Raw genomic sequence first — 17,579 nt, 5'->3', positions numbered from 1 at the left:
TAGCATATTAACATACACAGCCATACATGCACTCCTCTCGATCAAGTAAATAAAAACACCTAGCTGCAAAGCCAAAGCTATAAATGTGTATTTTTTTTAGATTGAAAAAATATAAAGCCTTATTAGTTGCCAGTAATCATTTCAGTACAGTTCAATCTGTATTGTCTTCAAGCATGGCTTGGCTCTGAGGTCAACACAGGCTTGTGATATTGTCACTCTCCTTACATTTCAGTTCGATAATTAAACCACCTGGCGGAGTAGGCTACATTTGGTAACCTGAAGCAACTTTTGAGCTTTTATTTTGAAAACATACAGCACCGGTAATGTGTGGAGGAGACCAATACTTCCGCTAAGCTTGTCAGTGTCTGGAAAAAAACTGATGTAACGTTACTGAGGCAGTCTGATCAAGCGTTTTGGTAAATTTACTTTGATCTATAATTGAAAAAAAAACTGTAGTTTGGTTTCAAGTCTAGCGTGTAGGATGTGTTGCTAACCGTTGTTCCGCTAAAGTGACATTTATTTTTGAGATAGCATGCAGCTAATGTTAGCATGCTTCCAGAGCAAAACAATGGATGTTACAGCACCGTCCTAAGTTAGCTCTAACTACATGATGCTTAAGACACAATGCTATAGTTGGTCTATTAAGTGTCGGCCTGAGAGATGTTAAAAATGCAATACGAAATAGGGACTTTTCTCTAACAGGGAATAACGTTACAAGTCGCAATACACAGCTGTACATATATTTATTAACGGGCAACACAAAGTTATCGCGAGGTTTTAACCGTGTCACGTTAGTAAACAAAGAAACAGTAGATGAAGTTAGCATAATTGATAGGCTGCATTCTGTCTTAAAAAAACAGTATATATTTAACAGTCATTTAAACTGGGTTAACATATCAGATAATCTAATTTCACCTTTTTAACAATTGTAGCTTCATGTTGAGATGGTTGTCAACCTGTGACGTCATGATGTTGGTTGTCTACTGTTTTATCATCAGCTGTTACTCTTAAATCTAGTCCACATTTATAACAAGTGACAGCAGCACTGACAACCACTTTACTAAATGGAAAAGAAGGAACCCAAAACTATAAAGCGATGCAAGGGGGGTCACTTTTGTATTGCCCCTGGATGCAACAATAATTTTTATAGAGTCAAAACCGAAGGAAAAATTGTCCACTTTCATGCTATACCATTTAAGCGTGAAGAGGTTCTTCGTCGTTGGGTAGTTGCACTGAAGCGAGAGAGTACTCCAGTTCGTCCTGGAGCTAGGGTTTGTAGCGAGCACTTTGTAGATGAGGACTATGTGAAGGAGAAGGCCTTTCAGTTGGGTGTAAAGGTGGTTCGCCGGACCAATAAACTGAAGTCCGAGGCTGCTCCCTCTGTGTTTGGGGGTGCAGACCATCCAACCCAACCTGCTAGCAATGAAGTAGCTGCGAGCCGTCAGGAACAATCGCAACGATTCGCCCGCCTGGTTGAGCAGAGAGAGGTACTGCCAACAAGTTCAATAACCAGCTTTCTTGCCATGGCACGATAGGAACCTCTATTATCCATTATTACATTACACCCAAATCTCAATTCACTTCACCCCCCCCCCCCCTATTAACGCTCTCATCTGTTAATGTTGTAACATTTCAATTTCAATAGCTATTCTTTTCAGCCTATCAATGTTCATCGCACATCTTCGCCATTAACTTAAAGGTCCAAAGTATAATTTCTGGCCACATGTTCCAAAGATATAGGGGGCAGCATTGTACCTCTACTGTTGGATCAATACAATTCAAATTAACCGTCATCACTTGAAAAAGCGAAGTAGAAGAAGCGAAGAATATGCTAAATGTTTCCAAACTGCTCAAACTCCGAAGCCAATCTTAATAATAACACTGCTTTTCGCATAGCCTGCTTTTTGTTTTGCTCAGTGTACTTTTTTTCATTGGATTGAATCTCAAGTTGTTGAGATTGTTCTCCATTTATGATTTTATTTCGTCCTCCCTGTACCTTAAGGATTTCTGTTTGGTTTGCGTTGCCCGAAGTCAAGCTAACTGCTAACTTTAGGTCCGTCTCCTAGAGCTGCCGCCTTCTCTCCTTTTGACGAATTGGCTTCCTGGTGGTAGGAAGGACCCCGTACCTTCAACGTGATTGACAGGCCCTCGGGGGAGATCTACTTCTCCATCATTAATGTTGGAATAAGGACTGACTGGACGCAACTAGGGTTGCTTGATTTGGAAAAATAACTACATGTGACTGATAACTATGGCGATATGATTCACAATATTGGAGGGGTTTATCATTTGCTCATCAATATTCTCATATCATTGAATAATATAAAACTATGACCATGGTGTGGTTTTTGCATTGTTAAGTTGGAATACAGGGCAGGCCGGTGCTAGTCGCTTAGTCTTTCAGTGGATATCTCTGCGAAACAATACATTGATATGATGTCAACAATGTAACCTCTTTACATACAGTTGATCCATTTTTTTAAATTTAAACCTAAATTCTGGGCATATCTTACGCATAACCTTAAACCTCTCTTTACGGGAGAAGCCATTTCCAATTAACAAACTTTCTGAGAGGCCCTTTAAAAATGTGCTTGCCTTGAATACAGCGCACTAGACCAGACTAAACTATTAAACATGATGTTTGCCATCAACAACACAAGCTAGCATATAGGTCTCTGCATTGCACTGCACATTATTCATATGGACTAAACTAAACTTACCTATTAAATCCTGGCAGAGTGCTTAATCAGCACAAAGACAAATCAAACATGACATACTAAATGCAAAGGGTTTTCACAATCGCTTTTTTTATTGTATTATTCTGAAATGCAATTCATTTAAATTGAATGTAAATGAAAGTGCAGTTAGATAATCCTCTTTCATTTATGTTCACAGCATCCACAGAGAGTCAACGTTCACATCCTTGAAGAGAGACCCATAACATTATCAGCTGCCATGGATTCACCAGGTAGGAGACGTTGTTATAAATTAACTACTAATAACTACATAATTTGTCATGCTTCATTGTCACTGCAGGTGCTTGTACATATATTTCAGTGGTCATCATTATTATTAGACTTTGATTGTAATATCATTTACATTTTAATCTTGATCATTATATTTTTTTAAACAGAACTCATGTCCTAAAAACCAAATTAAACAATGCAAGCAAACATTGACAATTGTATTCAATTTCATAAAGGTTAATGAAAGGTTTTCAGGTCAAGGCAATATCTGAATTGGCTCATTACAACCCTATCCACAACCCTAATCCTGTGGTTCCGGTCGTCCGCCCCATCATCAGCGACTGTGGTTCAGAATCCTACAACATAACAGAATATATAGATCATTTTATTAATCCCCTTTCCAAACTCCATCCCAGTTACCTTCGAGATACTTGTGACTTTGTTAACAAAATAAAAAACCTCACAGTACCCAGCAATACCCTCGTTTTTTCAATAGATATAGTTTCACTGTACACAAATATTGAAACCCCACTTGGCCTCGCCGCCATCCAGCACTCCTTCAATAAAAACCCAGATCCATCCAGACCCGACAGTCAAATCATTCAGTTCCTCCACCTCACCCGAAATGACTTCATTTTTAACAATAACCACTACCTCCAGCTGTGTGGTTGTGCGATGGGCCAGAAATATGCTCCAGCCTACGCAGACATTTACCTGGCCCATTGGGAGGAAAAGGCCTTCACTAAACTCCCCCTCAAACCCCTTCTGTACTTCCGGTATTTGGATGACATCTTCGGCCTCTGGCACCACACTAAACAGGACTTCCTCACATTCTTAGACATCCTCAACACACATCACCCTAAAATAAAACAATAACTTCAGTTAAATACACATACCGTAGAGTTCCTCGACACTGGGGTCTTATTCCGCAGCTCCAGCGACCTTAGCAAGACACTCACAACCAGGGTCTTCTTCAAAGATACAGATCGCCACGCACTCCTCCATAAAACCAGCTATCACCCTGGGCACACGTACAGAGGTCTGATTCAATCCCAGCTGATCCGTTTCCACAGGATATGCACCCTCGCGGAGGATGTGGAGGAGGCTACCAGAATTATCTTTAGTGCGCTGAGACCTAGGGGCTATTCGAGGCGCTTCCTTAGAAGCAATAAGGCAGAGGTCAGCCGCACCTTCATAGACAGGTACAAAGTAATCTCCGCCCGGCCGTCCGGCCCTACCCTCGTCCCCCTCATCACAACCTATTCAGGGAGCCTAAGCAACCTCTTGGGCAAACTGAAGGCCAATTTTGAGGGGGCTAGGGGGGACTGTGACGCGCTGCGGCCGTGCCGGCTGATCTCCGCTTACCGGAGGAATAAGAATCTCCAGGACCTTCTGGTCCACACAAACCTCAACAAAAGCACTATTTAACACAAAAAATGCTATTTATGCAATTAGGTGCAAGGCCTGCCACAGACTCTATGTGGGGGAAACGCGCAATGAGATCAGCCTCAGAATAAAACAACACCGATACAGAATCAGAGGACGGCACAAGCCTTTTATACAACCATTTTAAACTCCATGGCCTCCAGAATGTGCAGTCTATGGGCCTGGAGAGCAGCAGCGGCTGGAGCACGGGTCAGAGGCGAGCGGCGGAGCGGAGGTGGATCTATCGCCTGGGCACCATTGACCCGGGCGGATTAAACGAAAAGTACAACTGATGGGTCCGCCTCCCACCACTCAAACATGTTTTAATAACCTTAACAACCTGTATGATCTCCTCTCCCGCCAGTTTCTCTCCCCTGCAGATCGGTGATTTTAATCTCCTTCTCTGCGGGTGCGTCAGCCTGTTTGAATCCACCCTCCACGTCTTTTATCAAAGCACTTATATTTATTAATTATTTATAGAGATTTTTATATTCATTCCAAACCAATTAATTTTAGTGATCCTCCTCATCTGGACTTTTTTTTACTGGTGTGCTCCATTTTTAACGCATGTTTTTAGCACTATCTTAATGGTGTTCATATTTATGTTTTTATCACTTATTACATGTTTTATCCCTTTTAATGTATATATGTGCATGTTTTTACCAATTGTAATCAAAGCCACATGAGGAGCGATCCTTTTATTTATTTATTTATATTTATATTTTAATTAATTTTATTACCTGGAGGCCAGAAAAATCACCCGCAGAGAGAAACTCTTCACCGACCTGCCACCTTTTTAAATAAACAGAGAAAACTAAACACCTGTCCTATGAGGAATCTTTTAAACGACCTTGATCTTAGTGGTTTTTATTTTCCAGTGACATCTAGTTCATTTGTATACGATTTTACTAACCCGGTGTGCCCCCCTTCCCTCTTTTACTTATTATCACTCTTATCATTATTAGTTTAATTATAACACTCCTTTTACTTTTAAAATGATTAATAATCAATTAATTAATTAAAATTATTCAGGAGATTGTTTTAATTCTACTTATTTTATTATTGCACTTGTGGTTTAATACTTGCACTTTCACTTTTAAATGTATTTTATGCATGGTTTTAACTAACAGAACTAGAATCATTTTAAATTAACCATTCCATTGGGACGAGCTCCATACACGCACACACACACCTACACACAGTACACCTGCACACATCCACACACACACACACACACACACAAACACATTCACGCCCCCCTCCAGAGACCCTGGGTTGGGGAGATCTGCTTTTTAACATACTCTGCCGCCGTTCCGTGGTCCAGCCCCGTCCTGTACTTTTAAAACGGTCTTGTTCTCACAGAGCTTTTATAATGCTTTCAAAAGGGATTTTATAAGGTCTTTGTAGGGCTATGTTTATGGAGTTTTTTAATGTTTTTTTTAAACACTCATTTACCGAGAGTCAGTGCACCATGCAGGGCTCCTCCGGAGCCCTACTCTCTTCCACAACCTAACAAACATCACACTTTTATTTTCTGGGTTACTGACTTAAGTGCTTCCATTTAATTTGTAATGACAAACTCCCATCTGAACTTCCCCACAGTGACCCAGCTGTCAGTCGTGTGTGAGGTCTGTGGAACTTACTTTGAGACTCGTAAAGGGCTCTCCAGCCACGCCCGCCTCCACCTACGGCAGCTCGGTGTGACGCTGTCTGAAAGCAGCGGCGCTCCCATCGAACTCCTCTACCAGCTCATGCAGGAGAGAGGAGGCTCTCTTCCGGATTTTAAAGCAGACTCCTCTGAAACCAGGGCGACCCCACCCCAAAAAAAAAACAAGCATGAGACCGGGACACCTTCCGCACCAGAGGACAGCAGTGACTCCTCCAAATCAGGGAGCAGAATCATGACTCAAAAAATGGACCACAGAGCAGGAGAAGGCAGCAGTTCATCGTCAGGGCAACAAAACCCAACCAAGCCAAAGTGGGCACCGCTGGCAACGGACGCTCCCATCAGCTTAGGTACGGCTGAGTTCTGAATTTTTTTCAATTTTCAATTTTCTTTAAGTGTTTTTATTATTGCTAAGAGATGTCATTTTTGACACATTTTCCTTTTCGTGTTTACATTAATGATCACATAGCACCTTGGAGAAATATATTAACTGTATACATAACCATGCAAATAGTTTCTGTGTGTACTACGTTATTGGAGGGTATCGACCTTTCCCAGTTCCTAATAAATCCAGTAATGACGTTTTTGTTGTCCGATGGAAGTTAGCATTGCAAGGGCTCCCTCTGAGTGATTTCAGAATATTGCAAAAAATAAGACATTGACAAATGGGCATATTTTACGTCGTAAAAGTAAACGTGAAAATCTCTTTAGCTTGTATTGACCACAGATCTTATTTCAGGCGTCTAACCAAAAACACTTTCAAAAAACATTGGCGAGGCAACCAGAAACGTTTGAAGTCCCATGAAACAGTTGGGACAGGTGAATTTACAATTAAGAGAATCGGTCAAAACGATTGAGAAAAACGTCAACATATTTGTCTCGAGACTGGGCTCCTTTCCCTTATCATTTTTATTGTTGTTGCAGCTTCAGACACCAAAAATGAGGTCCACGTGTGCCAACTCTGTGGCTGCTGGTACGGGACACGCAAAAGCTTGTCGGGTCACGCTCGGACCCATCTGCGCCAGATTGGAATCCCTGAGAGCGACATCAAGGGAAGCCCAATTGATCTGCTTTACCAGATTATGGAGGAGGAGGACTTCAAGCCCATCAGCAGCGAGGGGAAACCGGGGGAGCTCACCTCAAACAGCCCCTCTACATCCACCTCCTCCAAACGGCCCTCGATTCAATCACCTCCATCCAGCAAACGGCTAAAACCGTCAGAGAACTTTACCTGTATTCTGTGTGGGGAGGAGTTTGAGAATCGTAAAGGCCTGGGAATCCACGCACGCGCTCACCTGCGTCAGATGGGAGTGGTTGACCTGCAGGGGAAAAGCTCTGCGATTGACACCATCCAGGAGCTGGTCAGCAGCGGCATGCTAGAAGCCAAATTCCAAAGGAACAGTTCAACCAGCTTGTCTGCAGCGTCCCTCCCCTCCACATCCCTCTCCCCAAGCCCTGCGAAGTTCCCTCGGACTCCTATGGCCCCAAAGGCTAAGAAAGGCTTTCGGCTAGCGGTGGACCCCCTTCATAGGAAGCCCAAGCCGGAGCCCGTGGAGGTTGAATTGTCTGTTGAAGCGCAGAGATCCAGCACTAACAGCGAGTATTTCACGCAGAAGACACCTGCTGTGCCAAAGACTCTTATCACAGGTAAGGGCCACTGATCTCAATTAAATGTTGGCAACTTAACATGTCTTTACATTCCCGAATTTTGTTTTTGATTCATACTCTCAGGTAGGGCTGCAATCTACAATAACTTTGATTTATCTGCTTATTTTAATTCAACTTTATTGTCAATCTTTCCGTTTGTGTGTACAGACAGAGAGATCGAAATACCGTATCCCACAATCTCGAATTCAAATTACAAATATATATACAAATATGTATATACCTATATACATATACCTACATTGCACACAGTAAGACATAAATAGCAAAACATGTCCATCCCAGTACCTTAAAGTCCAAGGTGATGTCTTCAAATGTCTTGTTTTGTCTGTGCAAAAGCTAAATATACTCACTCACTAATATATGACAAAAAACTGACAACATTAGAAAATATTCATATTCAAGAGGCTGAAAGCCTTATTTTTGCATTAGAAATGTCTTTAAACAGTTGATACATTATAAACATAACTGGTGATAACTTATCATTTTGTTTGTTTGTGCATGCAGTGTAGATTCATCCTCTTTTATTTAACGTCAGTCTCCTCCACAGGTGTGGAATCTCCGCCCACAGTCCTCTGTGATTACTGTGGCCAGCTGTTTGAAACCCGCAAAGCTCTGTCCTGCCACTGCCGCGCCCATCTGCGCCAGCTCGGATTCTCCTGGTCCATCAAATCTTCTCCCATCGATCTCCTCCAAGAGATCATGATGCGTGGTGAAGGAAAGAAAGTGACTGCCGCCTCCTCGGGCAAACCCTCATGGACCGCCCAGGGCTCCAGACGGTCCCTGGACAGCCTCCAGTCAGGGGAAGCAGCCCACACCTCCTCCTCACCTGTGGATTACTCCATGAGAGAGAAATCCTCGTCGGGCAGGAGCTGGGCCTCACTCAACGGTTAGACCTTAACTCTCTTTCATAGCACTTGTTAGGCTTAATATGTCACTGTAACAGCCATGTTGTTTTAATATGGTGAGCCTCACTGTTGTACTACATGCCTCTTAACTAAGATGAACAACGACACTGTGTGAATCCTAAACAAACTGTCCTAGGGCCATAAATATTCACTTAAATAAGATTGAATACGATAACACTTTATTTATTAAAGAGGCCCTATCCTGCTTTTGGGGGATTTTCCCTTTCCTGTAGTGTGTTATATCGTTTTTTCTAAATGGTCTGCAAAGACTCAAATCCCAAAGTTTCTCTCCCACACACTCGCGCTTCTATTGGCTAGAGCTTTAACACATGCGTACGTTGACCAATCACAGTAGGGCCGGCCAGCTAAACAATCAGAGCAGACTGGGCTCTGGTTTCAGACAGAGGGTGAAAAGAGGTGCTGCAGCACAGGCATTATGAGAAAAATAATGTAAACATGTCACAGTAGAGGCATAAAATAAATAAACATACTAGGCCCCATTTAAGACAAGATATTGGTAAACAGAGTTTGAACATTACATTACAATCAATGAGGACAATATGTCGAAGTCTTTTCAACAAACATTTAACCAGGGGTTGACTCTGCTTTAATTTTAGGATTCGCTGGTGCACAAAAAAGTCTGTGTGCGCCGCCTATGAAGTAATTGTTGCACCAAATGTGTGTTGATCCGCAGCTGAAAATGGTCCTTAACAAATACAATAGTTACTCTTGTTTGTTAACACTGAGGTGGCCAGATTCACATCTGAATTTGGAACTGATGTGTTTGAGTGCAACAGCCATGATAGAGAATTTAGAGTATTGAGAGTCAGACCAAAATATGTTAGTTTTTTCTTTCCATATAAGTAAAGTATAACATCACACCAGCCTTATCCTTTAAAACTCAGCATTTTAGCCTTAAGATAAGCCTCTTTTCCATGTATTATTTTCATGACACAATGCAATGCTGCCTTGATACACTCTCAGCATTGTTGGCATTGCGCTGCTGTCCCTTTAACCACTTACTGCACTGCACGCAGTAACATCCAACTACATTTCAAGGCAGGTTTGAACAAAAAGGTCTGGTTGGATGAGAGGAAATCACTGTAGATTTAGCAGGTTTAATACATAGATAGGATTAAACCAAAAATGTTAGTCATAAGACTATTTCTCAAACTCACTGGACCGGTGATGATACATAGAATCTGTCATCAGTAGTTTAGATTCTAGTTTTTATTTCAGAGTATCTGTTCTTTGTTTTAGACGCATCCTGTGAGCTTTGTGGCTTTCGCTTTGAGAACCGAAAGGCCCTGGCCAGTCACTCGCGGGCCCACCTCCGACAGCTGGGGATCATGGAGTGGAAGACGGACGGAGCGAGCTCGCCCATCGATCTCCTCAGTGAGTTGATCCGGAGGGAGCCGGCCAAGGTCGCAGCTCTAACCAGCCGCTATCGTTCAGGAGACTTTTTCATCAAGAAGGTAGGCTGTGCTCAAAAATATGAATTCATTCATTCATTCCTTTTACAGGATACATCCCCATAATAATACATGAAACAGATGATTATGATGTGAGGTGAAAGCCTTTAATATGCCTCAGAAAATATGTTTTTTAAAGAAGCTAAAGCTAGAGTTAGGAGTTAAAAACGTAAGCTAATGTAAGCTATATTTTTTAAGTTTTATGAAATAATAATATCCGGCTCTGGCGTTTGAAGAGAGTATTTAGGAAAGCAGCCAATGTTTTTAGCAATTTGAATTCTTATTTACTTGATCTACTTGTTACTCTTAGTCCCAGAAGGGTGCTGCTTCGCCCTCTCTGTCCACAGACTCTGACTCTGTGCCCGGCAGCAGCCTGAGGCCTTCAGGGGGCAGAGAGAACGCGGGATTATCGAGACACTCACACAGCCACGCACAAACTCCTGCGGCCCATCGCAGCGAACCTGGCCAGCGCTTCCCAAGGGGTGAGAAATCAAAACAGCCGGATACAGAAATACTGTAATTGAATAAAGGAAACATCAACATTTGGCATGTTTCTCTAATACCTTCCTGTGTGGTTCCAGGGGTCCATCCACCAAGACGTGTTGTGCCTGCAGGAGGAGAAAATCGGGACACCAATTCCCAGCAGCCACCACGGTCAGGCAGCATCCCTGCTATGCTGCCAAAACCTCCACTAATACCACTGGTCAAACTGGTGGGGAAAGTCTACTCGCTCAAGTGCAGGTCAGTCGGAAAGAACAACATATAGATAATCACAGTCCTTATTATTTTGTATCTATCTTTTTTTGGTCAGCTTACATTTATTCAAATTTCCATATTCTGTTCTAGAATAGAATCCCATTCTACCTTCCTTTGTTTTATTCAGTGAATAATAGGGGTTATAGAAATAGAAAATAGGGTTTATAAAATAAATCAAATCAAGCTGGAAACCAAACAGTTTATTAATATTGAAATTAGACTGAACCTACTGTGAATCATTTTCAGCAAATTGTATTGTTAAGTACTTAAGGACCAGGGTTTCCGCTAGGATTTTTTCTCGCCGGTCAAATGTCCGGGCAGAATTTATTTTACCGGACAAATTTGAAATTTACCGGTCATATTTCAATAATAATAGTAAGAGTTGTGTAGCAGAGTTTCCGTTAGCAGGTAATTACCGGACTATGAGCAGATATGCTTCAGTTTAAAACTCAGTTCACGGGGCTCATTTTTATATTGCTTCAGTCTATAATCGTAACAGATCGAACAATTCAGATCCATTTTTCAATAAATGATTCCACCAACAACAAACAACATAATTATTACATTCAAACAAACTACTTGTAGTAGCCTAGATAACGTACATTATTCAAAAGTTTACATTAACTTTGAATAATAACACGGGAGAAACGGATGCTCTCTTTTCCCCTCTCCCTCCCTCTCTCTCCTGACAGCCCGTCAGTTTCTCCTGCAGCTCGCTAAACAGAGGGCGGGGCTTCAAGTGATTATGCAGAGCTGCGTGTCGGTCTGACTCAGCAGCTGATCTGATCTCTCTCTCGCGTGTCCGGTTATACTTCACTCGCGTTTATGTCCATATCGATCAGATCCAGCTCTCCTGATCGTTCTTTATATAGAGCACCGATCAAACTATTAAGAGTGAATATCGGCCGATAATGACCGGTGGCCGATCTATCGGAGCCTCCCTAATTATTACCAGACATTTTGACCGGCAGGTTTTGAATTTACCGGTTTTTAATAAATGTTACCAGCTAAAAACCGGTAATTACTGGCTAACGGAAACCCTGTTAAGGACATGTGTATTTTTGAGCATGTATGGCAATATTAGGCAAAGAGGTGATGGGAAATGAGTTGAGATAGAGATCGGAGTGACATTAAATGAGTAAGCCTGCTTGGAGTATACAAACTCATGCCAAACAGGCCAATATTGCTCAAACCCACAGAGCTTTGTTCTAAATTCTTGTGGAGATCCCAAAATGTCTAAAGATACCAAATATCTCTATTTGTGTATTTTCCCGAAATATGAACTTTGGAGAAAGAATTATGTAATTATGCACAAGACATCTAGGATATTTCCATGAAAACAATAAATGGAGCTCAGTCTGTAGGGACTTGGCTCAGGAATCGTGGGGTTGCTGCTTCAAGTCCCAGAACAGTCTAAGGATACATAAGGATAAGGATACATCTAAGGATCTAAGGATTACATGGATACGATTCGGGTTGTATCTGCTACTTTTCTCTTTCGTATAGCCCGTTCGTTCACAAGAGGTCGTAACGGAAACGCGGAAACGGACCCCTCAAACGATAACGGGTCCCAAGGTGGGTAGATCTGCGGACGGAACGCTCTGGGGGGGCAAACGGCTCCGTGTGTACGTCCTATACGATAATTTTCCTGATAACGATGAAGCCATAGCCCCGCCTCTCCCCACCTCTGCTGCTCACTGCTGTAGCATGGTCAGTAGCTACTCTCAGTAGCAACAAGCAACAAGTGGACATGGAGAACTACATGAACTACATGTTGCTAAATCCACCGCGGAGAATAAACAGAAGGGCAACCATGCTCGGGGGGTCTTCTTCGCTGCTTTTGGTGTATTTTGTGGCGGAAGTACTTCCAGGCCCGACATATGTACTACAGCGTCTCCAGCGGATCGAGTGGTCTCGTGTGAACGGACACGTTTATTGAGCCGATTGCGTGTGAACGGAAGACTTTTTTGATATCGAATTCGGTTCATTTTCGTTTGCGTTCCCTTGTAAATGGGGCCTAACTAAGTATAGAGAGTAGACCAGTACTTAGCGATGTCCCATTTGCTTCCTATGCACAAGCCCCCCCACTGCTCACCTGTTGCTGTATAATAGCCACCCACTGCTCATAATAATGGTATGCATTAAATGCAGCGATTACATTTCACTATGTCTGTGGTGCTGTCTACGTTTACATGTGTGTAACGTTTAAGAGGAATTCATTCAAATCCTTAATTTCCATTCCAAGTTTGAATATTTCATTCACTTTAATAGTATGAAACTGTTAAATGGAATAAGATTATTTAAACAAACATTAAAGTAACTGAAGTGGAAACCCAATAACAAAACAGTTTGGGCTTCTTTTTGCAATGATATTGACAAGGAATATACTGTTTTTATGTTGCTTGGCCTAAGCTGCACTTCATTAAATGCAATTAAGCTCATATCTCCCTCTCTGTGCTGCTATTCAGGTTCTGTGAAGAAGTGTTTCATGGCCCTCTGTCGGTCCAGGAGCGCTGGATTACACACCTGCAGAAACACATCCTGTCCCTGGGCTACAAAGGCAAAGCGTCTCCACCTGCTGCACCTGTGGCAGCTCCTGCTCTCGTCCATCCAGTCGCTGTGTAGTCCCAAAGTCTTTATGAAATTCACATTAAACTAGGTGAACATTTTTAAACGTCACGGCAGAGTCAGGAAGTCTTTATGTCTACTTGAGGCAATACATTGTCAGTTAAAAAAGTGCAAAATAGATTTTCCTTTTTTTGTCCTAGAGAGGGCAGGCATGAGCCTTATGAGGATAGCAGCAGAACATAATCAACTCAGGTGAAATCCACTGGATCACATTATCGTATGTTTTTTAGACAAAATATCCAAGGCCGGTGAATCCCTATTGATGTGCGGTCTTTTCTTCCTCCTGCTGATAATTCATACCATTGGTAAAGATGTTGTTAATGTGTTTGAATGTGATTCAATACTTGTCATTTCCCACACTGAGAGAATAATCCTGATTTCACTGTGATAAATATTATCTCCTTAGTGTGCTCTTCAATTGAGTCTTGTTTTACACATTTATTTTTACAATAATATCCGGAAGATTTGTTTTTTCGCAAATGGATATTTTATGAACAACCAAACACTGAAAGTGAGGCCCAAAAATGTAACTTGTGAAAAGAACATATTGAAGGTTATTAGAAATGTAATGTACTGAAAGCCTCAAATGTCTTGACCATAGAGACCCAGTGTTTCTAGTATTTCCTTCAGATGTAAATGCAAATAATGAATGCGTTTCTTGTCTTTTTTCTAACACTATGTTATTAAACTGTGCGTTTGTATTTAACCATAAAGTGTATGGGTTTTTCTTGTTTTTCACAAATGCAAGTCAAATACAAATCAATCAACAATGTACAGTGACAAACATCCTGTTATCTACCAGCTGCCAGAGTCATGCTCAATAACGCCAATCAGTGTTGTAGTCAAGTCACGAATCCAATTCACGAGTCCAAGTCACTCTCGAGTCACCAAGGGAGAGTCGTAGTCTAGTCCAAGTCTGAGTCACCCAAGGAGTGTCCGAGTCATCATTACCTGTGTTCGACTCCAAGTCTGAGTCACGGATGTAGGGAGGGATGAATGGATCAAAGTATTAGTGGTGAAAGGACACATCCTTGTGGAGAGCCAGTGGAGGAGCTGACTTGATCAGATAAGGTCCCATTCACCCTCACTCTTTGTGTCCTATTTAAAAAGTCAAGAATCCAGCCCATAAGATTATTGCTTATTTCAAATTGTTCTAAAAGTCCGCCAATTAAAATATGAGGTTGAATTGTGTTAAAAGCAGAGGAAAAATCAACAAATAAAAGTCTAGCATGAGATCCATTTCCCTCCAAGTGATTAAAAAGTAAGTTAAGTAAGGTGACCGTGACATCCTCTACTCCTCTGTGTAGCCTGTAAGCAAACTGCATTGGATCGAGTGCATGCTCAGTCTTCCTTAAGATATCTGCTCTGTCTAGTTTTTCCAATGTCTTCATTAGAATGGATGTAAGTGCAACTGGTCTAAAATCATTCAGAGTTTTGGGGCCTCTGGATTTGGGAACAGAGACTACCAAAGCATCCTTCCAAACCTTTGGCACATGCCGTGTCTGTAAAGACAATGTAGGGAGGGATGTATGGAGGGGTTGAATGGATGTATGGGTTGAATGGATGTATGGGAGGGATGTAGGGAGGGATGAAGGGATGTATGGAGGGATGAAGGGATGTATGGAGGCATGAAGGGAGGTAGGGATGTAGGGAGGGATGAATAGATTTAGGGATGTAGCGGGGGGTGAATGGATGTATGGAGGGTTGAAGGGATGTAGGATAAGGATGGGGTAGGAAGAAGAATGGATGAAATAGAAGGGAAATATGGAGGGTGGGTTGTGGTAAAAACAAGGTTGGATGTGTTGACCGGTATTAGTAGCAGGTGATTAGAGGTGTGGTGGAGGCCCTGCTCTCTAACCAAAGTTTAACTTCATCAAAACATTATTAAAAAAGCTTGTTTAGTTGTAAAACTGTCTGTGTCAGTTTCATGTTACAAAACGAGGGGTTACGTATGGTAACCCTTGTTATATAAGCACAGGCGGAGCCCTCTACTGGACTCTATGGGTACTACCTTATCATGCAAGCATTCTCCTACTGAGACTTCTATAGACGCACCACATCCCCCGGGACCCTCCAGGGAGTCCGGAAAAAACGTAAGCGCTTTACGCCCGGGGAGGGGGTCAGATGCCCACTGACCCACAGCCCTCACCAGTCCTGTGTTGCCCCAGCAAGCACAGACGAGGAGAATGAGCCAGACATGTCCAAGAGATAAACCTTTATGAAGGGGCCTGGCGTCGACCAAGACGCCGCCGTGCATATATCCTCCACACTCACACAGTTGAATAAGGCTGTTGACACAGCCCGTGTGGAGTGTGCATGGGGCAGGCTCTCCCCGCCTGTCCGTAGGCATGTGCAATGCACTCGCAGAGCCAGCCTGCCAGGCGATTCTTGGACAGAGCTTTCCCGGTCACCCCGCCCCGGAAGCACACAAACAGGTCTACAGTGGGTCTAAGGGCAGCCGTGCGCTTCACATAACATGCTAGCGCACGCACCGGGCAGAGGAGGTGCAGTTTAGCTTCCCTGGCCCCACTATGGGGTGGAAGACTAAAGCCCCCTAACTGAATAGCCCTCAACCTGAACGCACTCCTTAGGCTCTTGGGCACAAAGGAGGGGTTCGGTCTGAGTGTCGCCCCACTCTGGTCACCCCGGATCTACAAGCAACTCGGGTGCACTCTCTTGGCTGACGTTAAGGCAAGTAGCAATGCTGTCTTCCACGACAGTGCTTTCAGGGAGGAGAGCTCCAGAGGCTCAAATGGTTCTGTGACCAAAGCCTCGAGCCCCAACGGCACGTCCCACTGCGGGGCGGAGGCGTGCACTACTGGGCGCAGCCTCCTGACCCCCTGTAAAAACCGCGACATCAGTGGTTGAGAAAAGGCTGACCTGCCGTCAAATCCCTCATGGCAGGACGAGATGGCTGCTGCATACACTTTTACTGTGGAATGAGCAAGCCCTCTGTCCACCAGTAACTGTAAGTAGGATAAAATAGAGCCCAACTCACAAGATAGGAGCTCTATTCTCCGCTCCTCACACCATCGCCGGAATCCCAGCCACTTTGGCCTGTAACAGGCTGTGGTGGATCCCGCTCTAGTTGCCTGGATAGACTGAATAACACTGTCAGAGAATCCACCCTGTCTCAGCCTGTCCCTCTCAGGAGCCAAGCCTGGAGAGGTTGGCCCATAGTGGGTAACGCCCCGATTGTACCTGCCTCTTGAGACATCGCCCCCCAGAACTGGGGAAGCGGCCAGGGCTGGCCCCCTCATCTGCGTCATCTCTGAGTACCACGGTGCCCCGACGCGATCCGGAGCCACTAGGATGACTGACAGAGGTTCTCGCCTCACTCTCCCTAGGAGAGGAAGAATTAGGTGATCCGAGGACCCCCCAGAACCGGAGGTTGCCCTCCACTGAGGGGGGGATGGTCACCAGACGTCGTTTGTGCCTCTTGGGATCTAAACGCAGGCTGGAGAACCACCTCTGCAGGCGGCGCAGTATGCGTATATGCAGTAACCCGAGCGGGACCACAACGTGAGCAGCCGCCATGAGACCCAGAGTCTGAGTTTTTACACTCGGCGTTGTGTGTTTTCTAACCCTGCTACGCCGGCCAAAATGTCCCTGTACCCGCATAGCGCGGTTTATCACTCATCAGCGAGTGGGGAATCTGTACGGTTAACATTATGTGGAAGTGTGGATTTGTGGAGAGAAACGACACTTAGACTGGGATACAAGCAATAATTTTTATTTGACTTAAAAGATGATCGTGTCACCACAGTAGGATCATATAGGGAGGAGGCGGGATGCGCCCTCGCGTCCTGGGTAGAGAAAGTGCCTCTCTCTGCCGGGACGCTTCCTCACACTGCCAGTCAGCTTCTGGAGGACAGTGCCCCTCACCCAGAAGCCCTTTGCCGAGGTGGAGCCGGAGCGGGAGCCTGTCGGCGTCGGTCAGCCCGTCCCCGCGTGCGCCGGTATTGAGCCGGTTCTTCGGGACGAACGCGGAGGCATAGGGAGCAACGGCAGCCACGGGGGCTCTATACCTGCGCCTCTCTCTCCGCCTTACCACCACCAGGCGCTCTCCCCCCCCGGGGAAGAGCCTGAGGAC

At 43.9% G+C, this 17,579-nt stretch overlaps 1 protein-coding gene across 3 annotated transcripts; it reads left to right on the top strand.

The window, feature by feature from the left end:
* Positions 1–289: 289 nt before the first annotated feature.
* On the top strand, positions 290–14,199 carry LOC117537298 (protein Wiz-like). Of its 3 annotated transcripts, none has more exons than XM_034202480.1 (9): positions 290–416; positions 2,896–2,968; positions 5,994–6,407; positions 6,982–7,704; positions 8,261–8,611; positions 9,891–10,105; positions 10,413–10,584; positions 10,684–10,843; positions 13,327–14,199. In XM_034202480.1, exons 2-9 carry the CDS (start codon positions 2,956–2,958, stop codon positions 13,481–13,483), a joined length of 2,205 nt encoding a protein of 734 aa, XP_034058371.1. In that variant the 5' UTR covers positions 290–416; positions 2,896–2,955; the 3' UTR covers positions 13,484–14,199. The 3 variants fall into 3 exon arrangements, with proteins under 3 accessions (XP_034058371.1, XP_034058369.1, XP_034058370.1); XM_034202478.1 differs by having other exon boundaries at positions 318–1,487; XM_034202479.1 differs by having other exon boundaries at positions 320–1,487; positions 8,273–8,611.
* Positions 14,200–17,579: the final 3,380 nt, after the last annotated feature.

Source organism: Gymnodraco acuticeps, unplaced genomic scaffold, assembly GCF_902827175.1.
Source record: "Gymnodraco acuticeps unplaced genomic scaffold, fGymAcu1.1, whole genome shotgun sequence".
Lineage (NCBI taxonomy): Eukaryota > Metazoa > Chordata > Actinopteri > Perciformes > Bathydraconidae > Gymnodraco > Gymnodraco acuticeps.
This window is presented reverse-complemented; position numbering and strand designations above follow the sequence as displayed.

What these genes read in the sequence shown, in the direction of transcription:
- LOC117537298 (XM_034202478.1), top strand. Translation starts at nt 1,065, where the DNA reads ATGGAAAAGAAGGAACCCAAAACTATAAAGCGATGCAAGGGGGGTCAC. An exon ending in GGACGCTCCCATCAGCTTAG is followed by an intron (nt 6,408 to 6,981) that starts GTACGGCTGAGT and finishes TTGTTGTTGCAG; the next exon opens with CTTCAGACACCAAAAATGAG. An exon ending in GAGACTTTTTCATCAAGAAG is followed by an intron (nt 10,106 to 10,412) that starts GTAGGCTGTGCT and finishes TGTTACTCTTAG; the next exon opens with TCCCAGAAGGGTGCTGCTTC.